The 14,865-nt window shown below is 46.6% G+C and overlaps 2 protein-coding genes across 3 annotated transcripts; one reads left to right on the top strand and one right to left on the bottom strand.

Moving 5' to 3' along the window:
• The first annotated feature begins 2,581 nt into the window (after nt 1–2,581).
• On the top strand, nt 2,582–7,165 carry sync (syncoilin, intermediate filament protein). Its single transcript, XM_023832152.2, has 5 exons — nt 2,582–2,849; nt 3,572–4,346; nt 5,099–5,509; nt 6,733–6,857; nt 6,980–7,165. The coding sequence occupies exons 2-5, from the start codon at nt 3,579–3,581 to the stop codon at nt 7,032–7,034; spliced, it is 1,359 nt and encodes a 452-aa protein (XP_023687920.1). The 5' UTR covers nt 2,582–2,849; nt 3,572–3,578; the 3' UTR covers nt 7,035–7,165.
• A 445-nt stretch (nt 7,166–7,610) lies between these two features.
• rbbp4 (retinoblastoma binding protein 4) lies at nt 7,611–13,962 on the bottom strand. 2 transcript variants are annotated; one of them, XM_023832155.2, is made up of 12 exons: nt 13,813–13,962; nt 12,912–13,059; nt 12,090–12,235; nt 11,820–11,993; nt 11,433–11,548; nt 10,226–10,386; nt 9,769–9,895; nt 9,427–9,504; nt 9,205–9,281; nt 8,742–8,799; nt 8,548–8,658; nt 7,611–8,413 (listed from the first exon to the last, which is right to left on the bottom strand). In XM_023832155.2, exons 1-12 carry the CDS (start codon nt 13,826–13,828, stop codon nt 8,351–8,353), a joined length of 1,275 nt encoding a protein of 424 aa, XP_023687923.1. In that variant the 5' UTR covers nt 13,829–13,962; the 3' UTR covers nt 7,611–8,350. The 2 variants fall into 2 exon arrangements, with proteins under 2 accessions (XP_023687923.1, XP_023687922.1); XM_023832154.2 differs by lacking the exon at nt 13,813–13,962 and adding an exon at nt 13,650–13,743.
• Between the last annotated feature and the right edge of the window lie 903 nt (nt 13,963–14,865).

The following is a 14,865-nucleotide window of genomic DNA, read 5'->3' as shown; positions in this document are numbered from 1 at the left end:
CCGGCTACCTGCTCCACTGCCCCGTTGACTCAGTGTTGGCGTGACAGTTAACTCATGAGTTCCTCAGCAAAGAACCCGGCAATTTTGAGTGGGGCGGGTGGCAAATAGGCCTTCAACCACTGCCCCAGGGTGAGGCACCCACGCATGGGTCATTCCAGGCTTACAGAGACAAGGTGGTCCTGCCACTCCGCTCCCAGGACGGATTATAGGGTTGGGGTACGATGATGAAGACATGAAGCATCATACAAACAAAGCACAGAGATCACAAGGCGGCATCTGAGCCTTGGACAGGCACCGCCCAGCTACACCCACCTCCAACCTCCTCCAATCATTTTCTGCGTAATGGACAGCATGCATTATGCACCATCTCGGTCTTGAGTTACTGGCTGCCTCTTTCACTGTAGGGAGACAGAAAGTGCCTCTCGCGATCTGCAGGCCATACTCCCTCTCTGATAGTAACATACTCCCTCTCTGGTAGTAACACACCGTTGCTCAGAAGGCAGTCAATGTTGCCCCGTCATCCATTTCCCAGTTCAGCGTATGCCGTGTCCCCGCCCCGGATTGTCACTCTGGGGCGGGGGGCTCGATTAAAGGGCCGGTGGAATGTTTGTTCGGGGGAACTGGCACGCCTGAATTGCCGAGCATGTGCCTGTACGTGCCCCGCATGTCTCGCATGACTGGGATGTTCCACGCTGCCATAAATAAGCAGCAGCCCCCAACCTTTCTGAGAAGATTGATGTGCTAATATTAAGGATGGAACTAAATTATATTACACTGTATTAATCATGTAATTGCACAATTCTTGCCATGCCATTAATACAGTGCCAAAACGTGCATGTGACCAGACAGAGTCAGACTCACTGAGTTCTCTAGTTACGCTTTCTGGACAAATGTCTCCACTGAAAGTCTGTACATCAGGGGTGGCTAGGGGTTACAAATTTTGAGGAGGTAAGAGGATAATACATTTCCCAGGATTTTAATAGTGAATTTTCTCAAAGAGGAAAAACGTGTTTTTAAATTACAACAAAACTATATATAATGAGTTACTTCAAAGTTACTTCTTTTATAATTTAATCTCAGAAATAGAAGCGACCCTACCTCTGCTTCTATGGACCAGCCACCTCTGCTGTACCTGGTGTGTAAACAATCGTTCTGGCCCCGAGTGCCATATCACAGCCCATGTGACACACGGTTCTTGGCAGCCTCAATGACTTTTTAAAATCTTTCTACATCCCATCTACATGTATATTATTAAATTACACTTCATGAAGGCCAGATAGATGTTTTAGGTGAATTTTTATTGTTACCGATGCTTATGAAACTACATGAGTAGGCAGTACACGTGGTCTTCTAGAAGTGGACATTTCAGGTCCAGAAAGTAAAAATCCGGATCAAGAGATTGTTTCAACCAGCTTAGTATAAGTCACAGTCACAGAGAACTCACCTGGTTGGTTGAAACTGGATTTTTACTTTCTGGACCTGAAACGTCCCTCCTGGTGGTCTCTCCCATGAGACACTGCCTGCAAAACTGTACTGCAGATCCTGAAGGCCTTGATAAAAATGGATTGCAGTGCCATCTTGTGGCAATGTTAGGCATTACATAAATAATACACTCGAGGCTTTATGAGTCACTTCAGCATTGTCTCATACTACAACCATCCACAATCATCCCAGTTCCTCCCTTACATTTTCATCTATGCACATCATATTTAATAGGGTGTGAGTGCTTTCAAACAGGGTAGAATGTTAAATTCTGAATGCTTTTAATCTGAGCATTTATCCGTATTTTGGCAGCACAGAGTGTAGCGTCCTTTCATCACGGTCTCTGTTCTGTGGATTTACTCATGTACTTTCTGTAAACATCTTGCTAACTTACTAACTAGCTAAACCAATGTTAATCTTGCTAGCTAACTTGCTTTTTGAGAAAACATCTTGTGTTTTATTTTATTTCACATTTACAAATTTCCTGTGTGTCTCCTTTAACATGCAGACTACAAAATGCCTTGCTGCTCCCTCTCTGGAAGAACCGTGCTCCTGGGCTTTTTTTTGGACTTTTTTTTTTTGTTTTGCTCATCAAGGATGCAGTATTGTATTTCACGACTGAAAGTATGTTATGTTCTATCAAAGAGCAGTGACTTCAGAGGACTAAGTGCTGTGATATTCGATTATGGAGAACTGAACAATGTTCCTCTGTGCCGGAGTGGTACAAGATTTTTAAGTTCACTTTTAACTTATCACAGTCAATACTGGGATATTGCAAATACTGCGTGTGGTTATGTACAGCGACACAGTTCCTTATTTACACCAGTATATTTAAAGTTAGAATAGCTAACTTTATGGAATGAGCAATAGAATGTAAGATATGCCAGACCTGCAGTCATTCAGATAACATATATGCAAGCCTGGTTTATAACATATTTAACCCTATTTCAGTAATACTTGCTTTGAGTATTGGGCTGTAGAGGCACTGCTGTGCCCCCCTTAGCTTCCTCCTGGGCGCGACCACAGTTTGACCCTGGGGCCATGTCCAAACATGGGTCTGTCTCGTCCTTTAAGGCATGGATGATGTCAGCGGACGACAGAAGGTCCCTCCCCTCTGAGATCCTACTTGGATCGGTGTGATTTGCTATCTGATCTCCTCTTAGTTGGCCAGGAAGGGTATGGGATGAGACACAGGCTTGTGTTCCTCTCGGGGATATATTAATAAACCAAAACAGATCCTCTGTTTTCCTGGAGACGATCTGCCAGGGGATATGAGAAAAGAGGAGGGCGACTCTCTTCATTCGCGCTATTTGCTCAGACGTTGCTGGACCAGAAAAAGAAGATCCACATGAGGCAGCTGCACTTTGGTAAGTTCACTGGCGGTAGAGCAGGGCCCCATCGCCATGGAGACGGTGGGTTTGGTTTATGTTTGGAACTATATCTGTCACGGTCTGGCTCTTGTTGAGTTCTGCCTCAACGTTATTCTGACCTGAATGGTTCCTTAACATGCCGTTTCAAACTGATAACTGCTGGCTCGTGAAGTTGCTAAGGCAAGTCGCGGGTTGATCATTCGGATTTTTAAAGTTTGCAAAGAGAGTATTCGATCTCTGGAAAGACCGTGAGGAGTGATAAGATAATCAAGGCGGGAATAGATAGGATATAGTTGAAGGGTATGATAAGCCTGTTGTGAAATAACCTGGAGCAACTTTGGAGGAGGAGGTGGCAAGGTTCCTACACAAGAAACCAGGCAATTATCATGCCCTGCAGTCACACAATTGCTGGGGCTTTTTGAGCAGGCTTGAACGAAGGCCAAGACTGACTCTACCCAGGCTGGATTCTTCTAAAATAAATAGTCTAAGAATAAACGCCATTTGGGATTCGGTCCACTGAAACCCAACGTCTGCGGTTTGACATAACATGAGGTGACATTCCACTGCTGCATGAACAAACAGATCGTGGATCAGTCTCGAGCACCTTGGTAACTCTGATTGCATCAGTCGTGCAGTTCTCCTAATGGGCCCAAAAACACCATTAACGAATGGTGCGGGTGACTTTGTTTGACTTAAGGAGCTGCTTCATTTTTTTCCAGACTGACAATGGATAGCAAAGAGGCCCCAAGCCAGCTGAAACCTACTTGGGGGATTTTACAGGAGGCCAGTGTTGGGACTGAAGGGAATCGCATGCAGGAGGCTGATTTACAGTTTAAGGACCAGATGGAGGAATCTGGGACTGATACCAAGTCTTACTCTGAGGGCATCATGCTGCAGTTCGGAGAGAGCATGGACTGGGCAGGAGTCCAGCTAGAAGGTGCAGCAGAAGATCCCAGAGGGTCCCTGGAAGGCCTGAGTGTCCAGTTTGAAGAATGCCTGCATGAGCTGGGGGCATTGCTACTGGGGCAGAGTGGAGGCATGGACAGCCAAATCGAGGGGTGCCTGGGAGAGATTAGCACGCAGCTGGAGGAGTGCACACGAGAGTTGGTGGCACAACTCGAGGACTCGGCGGAACGGGATAGTTCCAGGGGCGACTCCACGACACGGCCAAGCGACGAGGCAGTCCTGGGGGAATTGGGTCTCCGGTTCGAGGCGTGCATCGCACAAGTGGGTGCCCTCGAGCGGCACCGGGACCAGCTGGTGGCCGAGCTGCTGGCGCTGGAGGAGCCAATGGCACGGGAAGCCCAGGAGCTGAGGGCGGAGCTGGCGAAGGTGTGGCGGCAGCTCGCCCAATCAGAGTTGGAAAGGCGGAGCCTGCGAGGAGAAGTGCTGGGTGTCCGCAAGCGCCTCTTTGCCGTCGTGAGGGAGTGCACCCAGAGTCGGATCTTCCTGGACACGTTGCAGCGTGACGTCAAGGAGTCAGTCATCACGCAGGTGCTGAAACATCCCATAATCCTAGACTGCCCTGTCCTGGTTGTGCAGGGTTGCATCCTGTGTTAGTTCCACACTTCTATTTGAATGCATAACACAAAAGAATGGACAGATTAGTTCAGTCAGGGAAGTTGAGTCAGGGGGCAGTGTGTGTGGCTCAGTGGGCTGAGTCTCTGCGCCTGTGATCAGAAGATTGCTGGTTCAAACTTGGCCTTGGCAGGTCTGTGAATCCTTGAGCAAAGCCCTTAACCCCCAGTTCCCAGCGGAGCTGCAATGGGTGGCTGCCCTCACCTACAGAGAGGCGTAAAGAGAATTACCCCCCCCCCAGGGATCAATAACATATCAAATAAAGTGTAAAGTATAAAGTAAAGTTAATTCAGTCAAAAGGGTTGCAGAAGTTAGTCGTCAGAATTAAGCAATTCCTATATGTGTTTAAGAGATTAAATACTTAAGCGCATTTAAGAAAATCTCCAAAACAAGACATTTATGAAATGATGTCTGTTTAATTTCTCCATCTATCTTCCAGCTTCAAGTTGATGGTCAATGGTGCCTATTAGTTACCTCTGTCATGCGTACAGGTTTATTGCATTAACTTGTCAGGTGCTTTTATAAAGGGAAAACCTCATTCATTTTGTGGTTCATACAGCTGGATAATTCACTGAAGCAGTATGAGCACCATCTTCTCGTAGCCCAGTATGACTTGGTAAATGTTCTTAAATAAGCTATCTCAGCCTGCATTGTGAATGCTCTTTAAGGAGAAGCTCCAAGCCGAACTTCTGCGTCTCACTGAGGAGGCGGCCCGACTGCAGCTGGACCAGCAGAACCACCTCAACGACCTGCAGAGCCAGCTGAGCGGTGCGGAGCCGCCCCCCGCGGCCGGCGAGCTGTCCCAGTGTCGCGAGGCATCCCGCGCCATCCAGCAGCAGCTGCAGAGCGGGGTGCAGGCCCTGCAGGAGCTCTACGAGCCCAGGCTCCAGGCCCTGCTGGCACGGAGGCAAGCGAGCGCCGAGGCCACCAGGAGGTGCCGGGAGGAGTCCCGGGAGCTACGGGCACAGCTGAGTCCCCTCAGAGAGGAGGCGCAGAGGCTGGCCCTTCAGAAAGCCTACTTGGAGGAGCGACTGGCGCTGATGCAGCAGGAGCGGGAGGAGAACCTTAGCCAGCACCGGGTACAGAACACGGGGTCTGCGGGGCAGGAGAACCTTAGCCAGCACCGGGTACAGAACACAGGGTCTGCGGGGCAGGAGAACCTGGGCCAGTACCGGGTACAGAACACAGGGTCTGCGGGGCAGGGGAACCTGGGCCAGTACCGGGTACAGAACACAGGGTCTGCGGGGCAGGAGAACCTTAGCCAGCACCGGGTACAGAACACGGGGTCTGGGGGCAGGAGAACCTTAGCCAGCACCGGGTACAGAACACGGGGTCTGCGGGGCAGGAGAACCTGGGCCAGTACCGGGTACAGAACACAGGGTCTGCGGGGCAGGAGAACCTGGGCCAGTACCGGGTACAGAACACAGGGTCTGCGGGGCAGGGGAACCTGGGCCAGTACCGGGTACAGAACACAGGGTCTGCGGGGCAGGAGAACCTTAGCCAGCACCGGGTACAGAACACGGGGTCTGGGGGCAGGAGAACCTTAGCCAGCACCGGGTACAGAACATAGGGTCTGCGGGGCAGGAGAACCTGGGCCAGTACTGGGTACAGAACACAGGGTCTGCGGGGCAGGAGAACCTGGGCCAGTACTGGGTACAGAACACAGGGTCTGCGGGGCAGGAGAACCTGGGCCAGTACTGGGTACAGAGCACGTCCAAAATCTTTATCGGCACCTCTGGATGAGAGTATTAGAGGCACAGGGCCAGTGACTCCACACAGCGGCCAGATAAATAACATGTGGGGGAGACATGGGCCAAAAGCAGGAGGAGAAAAAGAGAGCAAAGAACATGCAGGGAACCAGTAAAATAGAAAGCAAGATGCATCAGAAGGAGCACGGATTGCAGAATGAATGTGATGAAAGGGGCATGAAGTCAAAGCCGCTGGTTTGTTTGCTCAGGCATAACCTCTCTATTCAAAAACATGGATGGAATTCAGGCTTTTATTTAAAATATTTTATCAGTTTGCATAAATTTTTTTGCAGGTAAATATTATCCTGATTTTCGGTGCTTTATTAATGTCCCAAGAGTTACCCGAGTACAGGCCCTGGCTGCCTGTTCAGCAGTCCATGGAGAATCAAATTCATTTTGCAAATACATACATAAAACACTCAAATGGTTAATTACTTGAGTTTCCTGACTTTACCCCCCTTAAAGCCGAAGACATAGAACAATACATGGAGTTCCTCCACACACAATAAAATGTTCCGTTTACATAAGCTAAAGGATTTGCATTTTTCCAATAGGAGGCGCTGGATGCCCTCGAAGAGAACAGGCGGCACCTGAAAACAGAGACTGAAATTCAGCAAAAGAAAAATCAGGATATAGAGAATGTGAAGAGAGGCCTTGAGGAGGAGCTGAGAACCTACAGGCAGGCATCCGTTCAGAAGGGGCCGTCGCGGGGGGGCCGTGTTAACATGCACCGCAGCAGCACGTCACCGTCCCACACAAATACTCCCTCAGTTTGTAAGACGCATGCATCTCTCTTTGTAGGTACAGCGATGAAGTCCGAAAAACAGCAGGACCTGCCATGAAGGAAGAAACATGACTTCTGGGACAACTGTTACGCCACCAGAAACGAATGCCAAGAGAACAAACAAGTTTTTTTTTTTCCTGTTGAACCTTTGTGTGCCTTTAATAATCAAATAATATCTTCACCCAATGGGGTCACTTTCTAAATCGGCTAAAGGTGTTAGTGCTTTTCTAATTGAGTGAATCTAATCCAAAACTTTTCCATCCCTTATGTTGAATGTCACGCATGTTTTTGCCCACAAGATGTAGGTGTAGACCACAACAGCAGCTCAGATCTTAAGTCCTAAGCGACGGCTATTAAACACAGTTCCAGTTTCATTCGAGAAGCAAAAAAACTGTCGACATTCCAAGCCAGCTTTCAGTTATTTACAGAACATTACATCCCGAACATTTTCTCTCCATAGTGATACTGGTATCACCACAGAGACGTGCAAGCTGGAGTCCTCAGAGGTAATTTCAGATAAAGAGCTGCAGGACATTACTGCCAAGATCACGCCTCAATGCATCACCGTGCTGAAAAGTGCAGCAGGGCAGAGGAAAGCAGCACCCGCTTCAGTTAGCAAAACTTGACATCAAAAGAAAGACGCCAACATAGATAGAAAACACATTTACTCAGAATCATATTTTATACAATTAATTTGACAAAATGTGAATGACAGAGAAGTACTGTATACAGGCATTATTACAATAAGACTGTGGCGTGAGGGGGGGCAACCAAAAAAAGAAAAGAAAACACTAACTGCCCAACAGTCAGCAAGTAAAAAAAAACAAGGGACAGATACAAATTAAGTTTTAAACTCATCTGGGAAATTCTGGCAGCACGTAAGGTCACTGTTAACTGTGCCAAAGTGTTTCGGATAGAAACGCACATATGTGACTTGGGAAATGCTAACCCTTATTTTAGACATTTCCACTGAATCTAAAGAGAATAAAAAATTCCTTTTCATCCCACGTTCATATGCCCAGAAGAAATTTGCACTGCATTTAGAAACACTGGGATTAACGCACAAATAAACTAAGATTTCACAAATAAACTAAGATTTCAAATGACAAGGAAATGAACATTAAAGCAGATGGAAGCAAGGGTGGGAAATTATAACTGACCACAAATAAACAGGCAAAATGAGCTTGCCTTTTGTTGAAACATCTTGGTTCTGAGAGTGGAAGCTTCCAGCCAATAAAATGATTGATCTACAATGGAGAACAGCCTTTCATCCAATCGGAGGGACACACAAGAGGGACTGGCTGGCACTGGGTGCCACTGAAGTCAAAATTTGGAAAAATAAAGGGAACACTCAAGTCCCGCTCTCATAGGGTGGGTGGGGGGGCTCCTTAACCCTGGACTTCAGCATCTGCTGCCCCTTCTGGGTCCTCATCGTTGTAGATATTCTCTGCCTGAAAACACGAGGGAGAAGCCGGTCAGTCGGTCACCTATCCAAGCTGGAAGCCGGGCAGACTAGCTAATCAGCAGGCTGTAGAAAACCCTGACCTCACACCTCAGGATCGCCACTAAAAATAAAGCGGCTCACCATCTGCCAAACTTGCATGATGTTGTCCTCGGAGACAGAACAGATGACCCAGGGTTCATTGGGATTCCATGAGAAGTCTGAGATCTTTGCTGTGTGACCACCATGGATGAACTGGAGTGAAAAGTAAATGATTACAAACACTGGGGCAACCATTACCCTACTTTTGTGAAAGTAAAAGGGGAATTAACATTCACCAGCAGTTCTGGGGGGCCGTCCTCCGCATCCTCGGGTGACTGCTCTTCTCCGATTTTACTGTAAACAGAGAACGTTACATTCATTTGTTAGTTTTCAAAAGCACAACGTGGGAAAACATCCAAGCCTGAGGTGCCTTTGAAGGACTCAGTCCACCTGAAAGCCGATCGTCTTAGAAACAAACTGTCCCCAAGCACCAGCGCATCGCCGCTGCCATCCGCATAAGGTTTCATTTACTGAATTTCAAAAACAGACTTCCAGGCCAAAAGAAAAAAAAATATTAATGGTGGGTGGTAGACAGCCACACCTAAACCACAGCACAGGCAATAGCAGGTTTTCGAGGACTTTCAGAAGATGCTGGGACTCGTGTGCCAAGGTTTTCAATTAAGGTGCCAAAAGCCTGTTGTCGCCTCGGATGAGGGTGAGAAGCAACAGGGGGCCACAGAACCGCAGCCCGCAACACACCTGAGGTCCCAAACGTTCAGCCGCCTGTCGGTTCCACTGGAGGCCAGGATAGTCTCGTTATGAGGGGACCACTGCACCTGTGGGTACATTCACAAGCATCAGAGATGGAACGTTCCAGGTTCCGAGTTCAAGAAACCGGCAAAGCAAACGCTTTGGTCCTGTAAGCTGTAGGCAAACTAAGTTTAAAAGTCAGCTGGGCCCCGATCAGAGAGCGGCACTTACTTGGAAGATCTCATCCTTGTGGGACTCGAAAGAGTGCAGTTTTAGCTTCAAATTCCGGAGATCCCAAAGTGCCACAGTCTGAGAAAAGCAAAAAAGACTCATTAACTGCAGAAATAATAAAAAAAAAAACGGGGGAAGAAAATCCTTTTGAAAACAAGTGTTTCACAAACACACCATAGTCTATGAACTATAACCACAGGCTCCAAGCCATAACCTCATATCAGAAAGAAATTAGTCATTTAGACCATAACCCCTGCTAGCATTTAGGACTTGCCAAAGCAGAGATGGTGCAGCCCAGTGATTCCCACCCACCAATCCTGAAAACAAAATATTAACCCGAACCTTGTCAGCAGAGCCAGTGGCCAGGATGAACTCGCTGTAGGGGTTGAAGGACAGGCAGTTGACCTCAGCAGTGTGGGCATCGACTGCGTGGCTTGGCTTGGACGTGTTATTGGACCGGGTGTCCCAGCTGGATATAAACCACACACACAAACCCGGTTTACCACAAAAACCTCAATAACAAGCACATCTGATGAAGAGCTTATGCCATGTACGCTTCTCGACATTCTTCCCGATCTTTGCAAACTATAACGAGACACTATCCTGCAGTGAGTTTTACGACAAAAGCGCATTTGCAAAAGCAGCAAACAGAAAAGCGAAGGAACTAAACCAGGTATCAAAAGGGGAAAAGTCTACAGAACACTAAAATAGAAGGGCATCAACATCTCAGCAGAATACCGAACAGCTGGCTGAGAGAGCGAACAAGGCAGCTGGCAGACAGACGCGGAGGGAGGCGTACATCATCAGCTTCTGGTCGTCAGCCACGGAGCCGAAGAGCGACTCGTGCAGCAGGTGCCAGGAAACATCCTCCACCACGGCCGTATGTCCCGTGAAGATGGTCTTGGCGTCCACCACCTTCCCCTCCTTCGGGACAGTGCTGATGTCCCACAGGCAGATCGTCTACAAGACGCCGACCGCCACACACAATATTTATCTTCACTGCACATTTCTACGGCAACTCCTCTGACACCCAACAGCTCAGGAAGATGCATGTGTAATAAAAGTATGCCAGCCTTAAAGTTAATGACATTTCTACAGCAAACTGACTACTACATAATTGCATGTTACAATAGACAGACGAACAATGTTTGATTCATTGCACTAATGCAATACAGGGAACACAGAGTCCAAAGCACTACGCTAGTGAAGAGAAGCCTGGTGGCGTGCAAGAAGTTTAACATTTCACATGCAATATCAGGTGGTAAGTTCATAAATGGGTAAAGGAACTGGGTCAACAAGGGAGGGGCTCGCCATTCACTTCTTTAACCAGCCAGTGATTGTATGACATCACTGCATTAAGTCAATCCTATGTTTTTTCTTAAGCAGCACATGTTAAGGCACACAGATGTCTAAATGTTGTAATAATAATAATAATTTTATTGGCCATCGCACAAGTACAGGTACATAGGAATTCATCTTTTTGCCAACCCCATCTCATATTCATAGCGTGGAGGTCATGGTTTAGGGTCAACCATCATGCAGCATCCCTGGAGCTGGGGGTTAAGGGCCTGGCTCACGGGCCCACAGCCATGTGACTGATCTGCCGAGGCTGGCGAACTGGAACCTTCTGATCACAGGCACAGAGACTCGCCCGCTGAGCCTTTTGTTAATGCCAATGTCATAAACACAGATAAATCACAGAAATATGCTCAGCTGCAAATGAAGAATGTAAGGGTGTGTCTATGTCATGATAATATCAATAATATTATTATTAATAATGATAATAAGGCTTGAACCAGCAACCCTGTGGCCACATGCTGCCTCACGCTAGATGACTAGAAGCCTTGAGTTGAAAATGAGGGGGAGATAAAACAGACACCAATGTGGTGATGTCATACGATGAAGATTGTGATTGGTTAAAGTAGTGAAACACAAGCCCCTCCCTCACTGACCTAGGGACACATCAAACTCAGCAAAACCAGGATGTTCAAAGGAAGAGGTCTCACGTGATCATCAGAGGCACTCAGCAGGCAGCCGCTCAGATTCGGGTTCCAGGACAGGCCGTACCCCTCTTTCTGGTGGCCCCGCAGACGAAGGTCAGGGGTGCACTCCCCGGAGGGGTCTGCAGGGCACAGGGACACGCACGTCAAACAAGGACGGGGAGTGTGCACTGCACTTTCTGCTGCATGCAGGACACACTGCCAAATCGACAAGTGTGCACAAAAATTAAGCTAGATATTGCAATAACATTTCAAGCCAGACAGATCCTACTGTAAAAGTTCACAGCAAAATTGAGGAACCAAATGCTAGTATCTGTAGGCTTTTCAACACACGCAAAACAAGTAGACAGGCACTGGGCTACGCCCCCTTGCGAGACAGACGGGACATGCTACCTGGCTTTGACGGGTGCTTGGTGTAGTCGAAGACCAGCACGTCGCTGGTGGGCGTCTTGGTGGCGATGATGCAGGGGTTCTGTGGCATATAGCGAGCACGGTTCACCTCTCCCTCATGGTTTATCTTGATCTCAATCTCAATCTTCCCACTCACAGACCCAAAGCCTCCAAACTCTGCCCAGATGAGACACATTGAGAGATTACAGGAGACAATAATACACTGAGGGTGTCTTTGTTTTCCTGGGACGTGACACGGCAGACAGGTCTCACCTCCTTTCTCACTGTCGTAGTGGGAGGCGTCAAACTGGGCATCATCATTCGGCAGCTGCACGCTGGCGATGACCAGGTGGTTCTGCTCGTCCGAGGTGTGTGTACCAAGCACAAGCCGGTGGACACTGTAGTCCTTCCCCTCAGGCCTGCAGAGCGCCAAAGGCAGGCATCAGACTAAAACTGATTGGTAAATTCCCTGCGGTCATTTTAATTTACCCAACATGCAACACTAACTGAACTACTTTAATTCAAATGTGACCGAATCAAACTTATGAAATGTCACTCAATCACTTGCAATTCTTTAGTGTTTCGCTTTCTTTGATACGCTCTTAAGCATACGATAACCAATGTCTTTATCATGGGCATCACCAGGGCTGTTTACCAGGGGCTTAAGCACCTCTGACATGTTCTTTAGCCCTGATCTTTGTGCCCTAAAATTTTTGAGGGCGCCACTGACAAGCCAGAAATTTCTCTCTGGTTCCTCCAAGTATATAAGCATTAACTTAATGACCTTCCCAGAATAAACTACCATTAAGTTACTACTCAAAACAGTACTTTCAATACATGGTGCCTGTTTATTTTACACATTTTTATTATTTTAATATGTTAGCGTGATATGATCATATTATTCTTAATATTTCTGAAGGTTGCAATTTCAAAATAAACCTGCCCCCAAGCTGAAACCTTCCTACATAGTTCTGTTTTTCCCCCCTCTCCTGCACCCCACAGTTTGAATACCTCTGATTTAATATGTAAAGCCAGCAAAGAAACAGAACGCTGTCAATAAGGATAATCAGTAGCAAATCAAGAAAGAAAACATGCCTGGTAACGTCTGGTAGCCATTGCGCCGTCAGACTAGGCCATTCCAGAGCATGGGTCATCACCAGGTCGTACAGAAAAGGGGTGTTTTTCTTCCAGATCTTGTACTCCTCGTTTATCACCCTTTCCTCCACAGCATCATCGAACGCTGCTGTACACGCAGAGCAAACAAACATTTACACGTGGTGATCGGTGCCATTTACCCAGACAGTCAACATTTCGCGCTGGATCGGGTGTCGAAATGCAGAAAAGTTCAATCCTCCAAAATGCACACACTTCATTCAACAATAAAATAAAGTGATAAGGAGTACCTTTTTTCGCAGCCTAAGTACCTAATGGGGGGAGCTGTTAATAACCCTCATATACAAAAGCTCAGCATCATTAGCCGAAAGTATAAGCTGAATGCTGGTTTAAATGGCTCTTTCGGTCATGCACCGTACACGATTGTCAGAATACCCTGGTAACTACATCATGTGATTAATCGTGGCTAATTCACAATTTCAATATCAAGATAAGATTTTCACCGGCATAGAGAATAAGACACTGGCGCAAAGCTAGCATCCACACTCCACCGTGCTTTTCAGACCATCATTAACGCGCAATTCAGATTTAGCTAAACCGTGCAAGCAACACGTCGAAACGCCCAGATAATCCCCACCACGAGAGATAAGCAAAGTCACTTTACATTAATTCAACTAAGCACTAGTTAAATCGGCTAGTCGAGGTAGTTATGCTAATTACCGGTTTGGCGGGACTCAACTACAGCCACCGTAGGGCCTCTATCACACGAAAACACCGGCACACACATTACCGAGTAGCTAGCGGCTATGCTATGTTGACTTCTATTGTGGATGAAATAGGAGGAGTCTAATATTTTCGTTAAATGAAAATACGCGGGAATTACCTTCTTTATCAGCCATGATAATGCACTTGATATCAAACCCCAAATTTACAAATATAAAACTAAAAATCTGAGGCAGCTCTTTGTCCGCCTGGACGAAACAGCTTCGCGCCAATCCCAACAGGCACCGTCACTGCCCCGGAAAGTCAAAAGACCAATCAGCGATGAGAAACGCCGGACAAGGAGCAAACCATTCGGCTTTGGACTGAACCATTGCGACAAATAGCATCCTACAAAGAATCAGCGATGCGCAATTTGAGGAGATCGCTGTGTGAAAACTAGGAAGGCTGTTGTGGAACATGTTACCTTTCCATTTTATTAATTTGTTTGTATCTTAAATAATATTAAATATTTGTCTGATCTTGAATCTGATGAGTTGATCGATCTCGCAAGGTTGGGGTTTAATTCAGATTTTCAATAGCTCTCATAAACAATATGTTATAGAAGAATGTTTGAAATTAACGTCTCTGCATGGCTAATAGTGTGTGGTTTTGTTGCCTTTGACCCGCATTCCCCGTCCGGGGCATTACTCTGCTTTATGGGGTCTCGCTCCCCCTGAAAGTTTCTTTTAATTAACCTACACTGTTGCACTTTACTTGAATTATGTCTTTAACTCCAGAATAGTTATGTTATACTGTGAGTCCATTGAAATTGCATCCATCCGTCTTCCAACCACTGATCCATTTCAGGGTGGCAGGAGTCCTGGAACCGATCCCGGAAGATACTCCCTAACCATGCTATGGTGAAACAAAAGTGAGCCGTTATATAGAGGGTGTTTTGTGACAATGTTTAAATGATTATTTAAATTACAAATAAAATTGTCATTAAAATGATGAATTTATAAATATGTAATTTAAACAAAAAAAAATATCATTTGAATTGTAATTTAAACGATTTTGTTTAAATTGCAACTTAATTTTAATTGCTGCTGATATAATTTAACTACCATAGTCACCCATCAAACTCAGTAGGCGTTTTCCTAAACAAACCTAACCTCTCAGTTACATTGAAAACTACGTTGCAACAGATCTCGCCCATAATCGAAGGCAACTGGAC

This window comes from Paramormyrops kingsleyae, chromosome 23 (genome assembly GCF_048594095.1).
Source record: "Paramormyrops kingsleyae isolate MSU_618 chromosome 23, PKINGS_0.4, whole genome shotgun sequence".
NCBI classification, from domain to species: Eukaryota; Metazoa; Chordata; class Actinopteri; order Osteoglossiformes; family Mormyridae; genus Paramormyrops; species Paramormyrops kingsleyae.
This window is presented reverse-complemented; position numbering and strand designations above follow the sequence as displayed.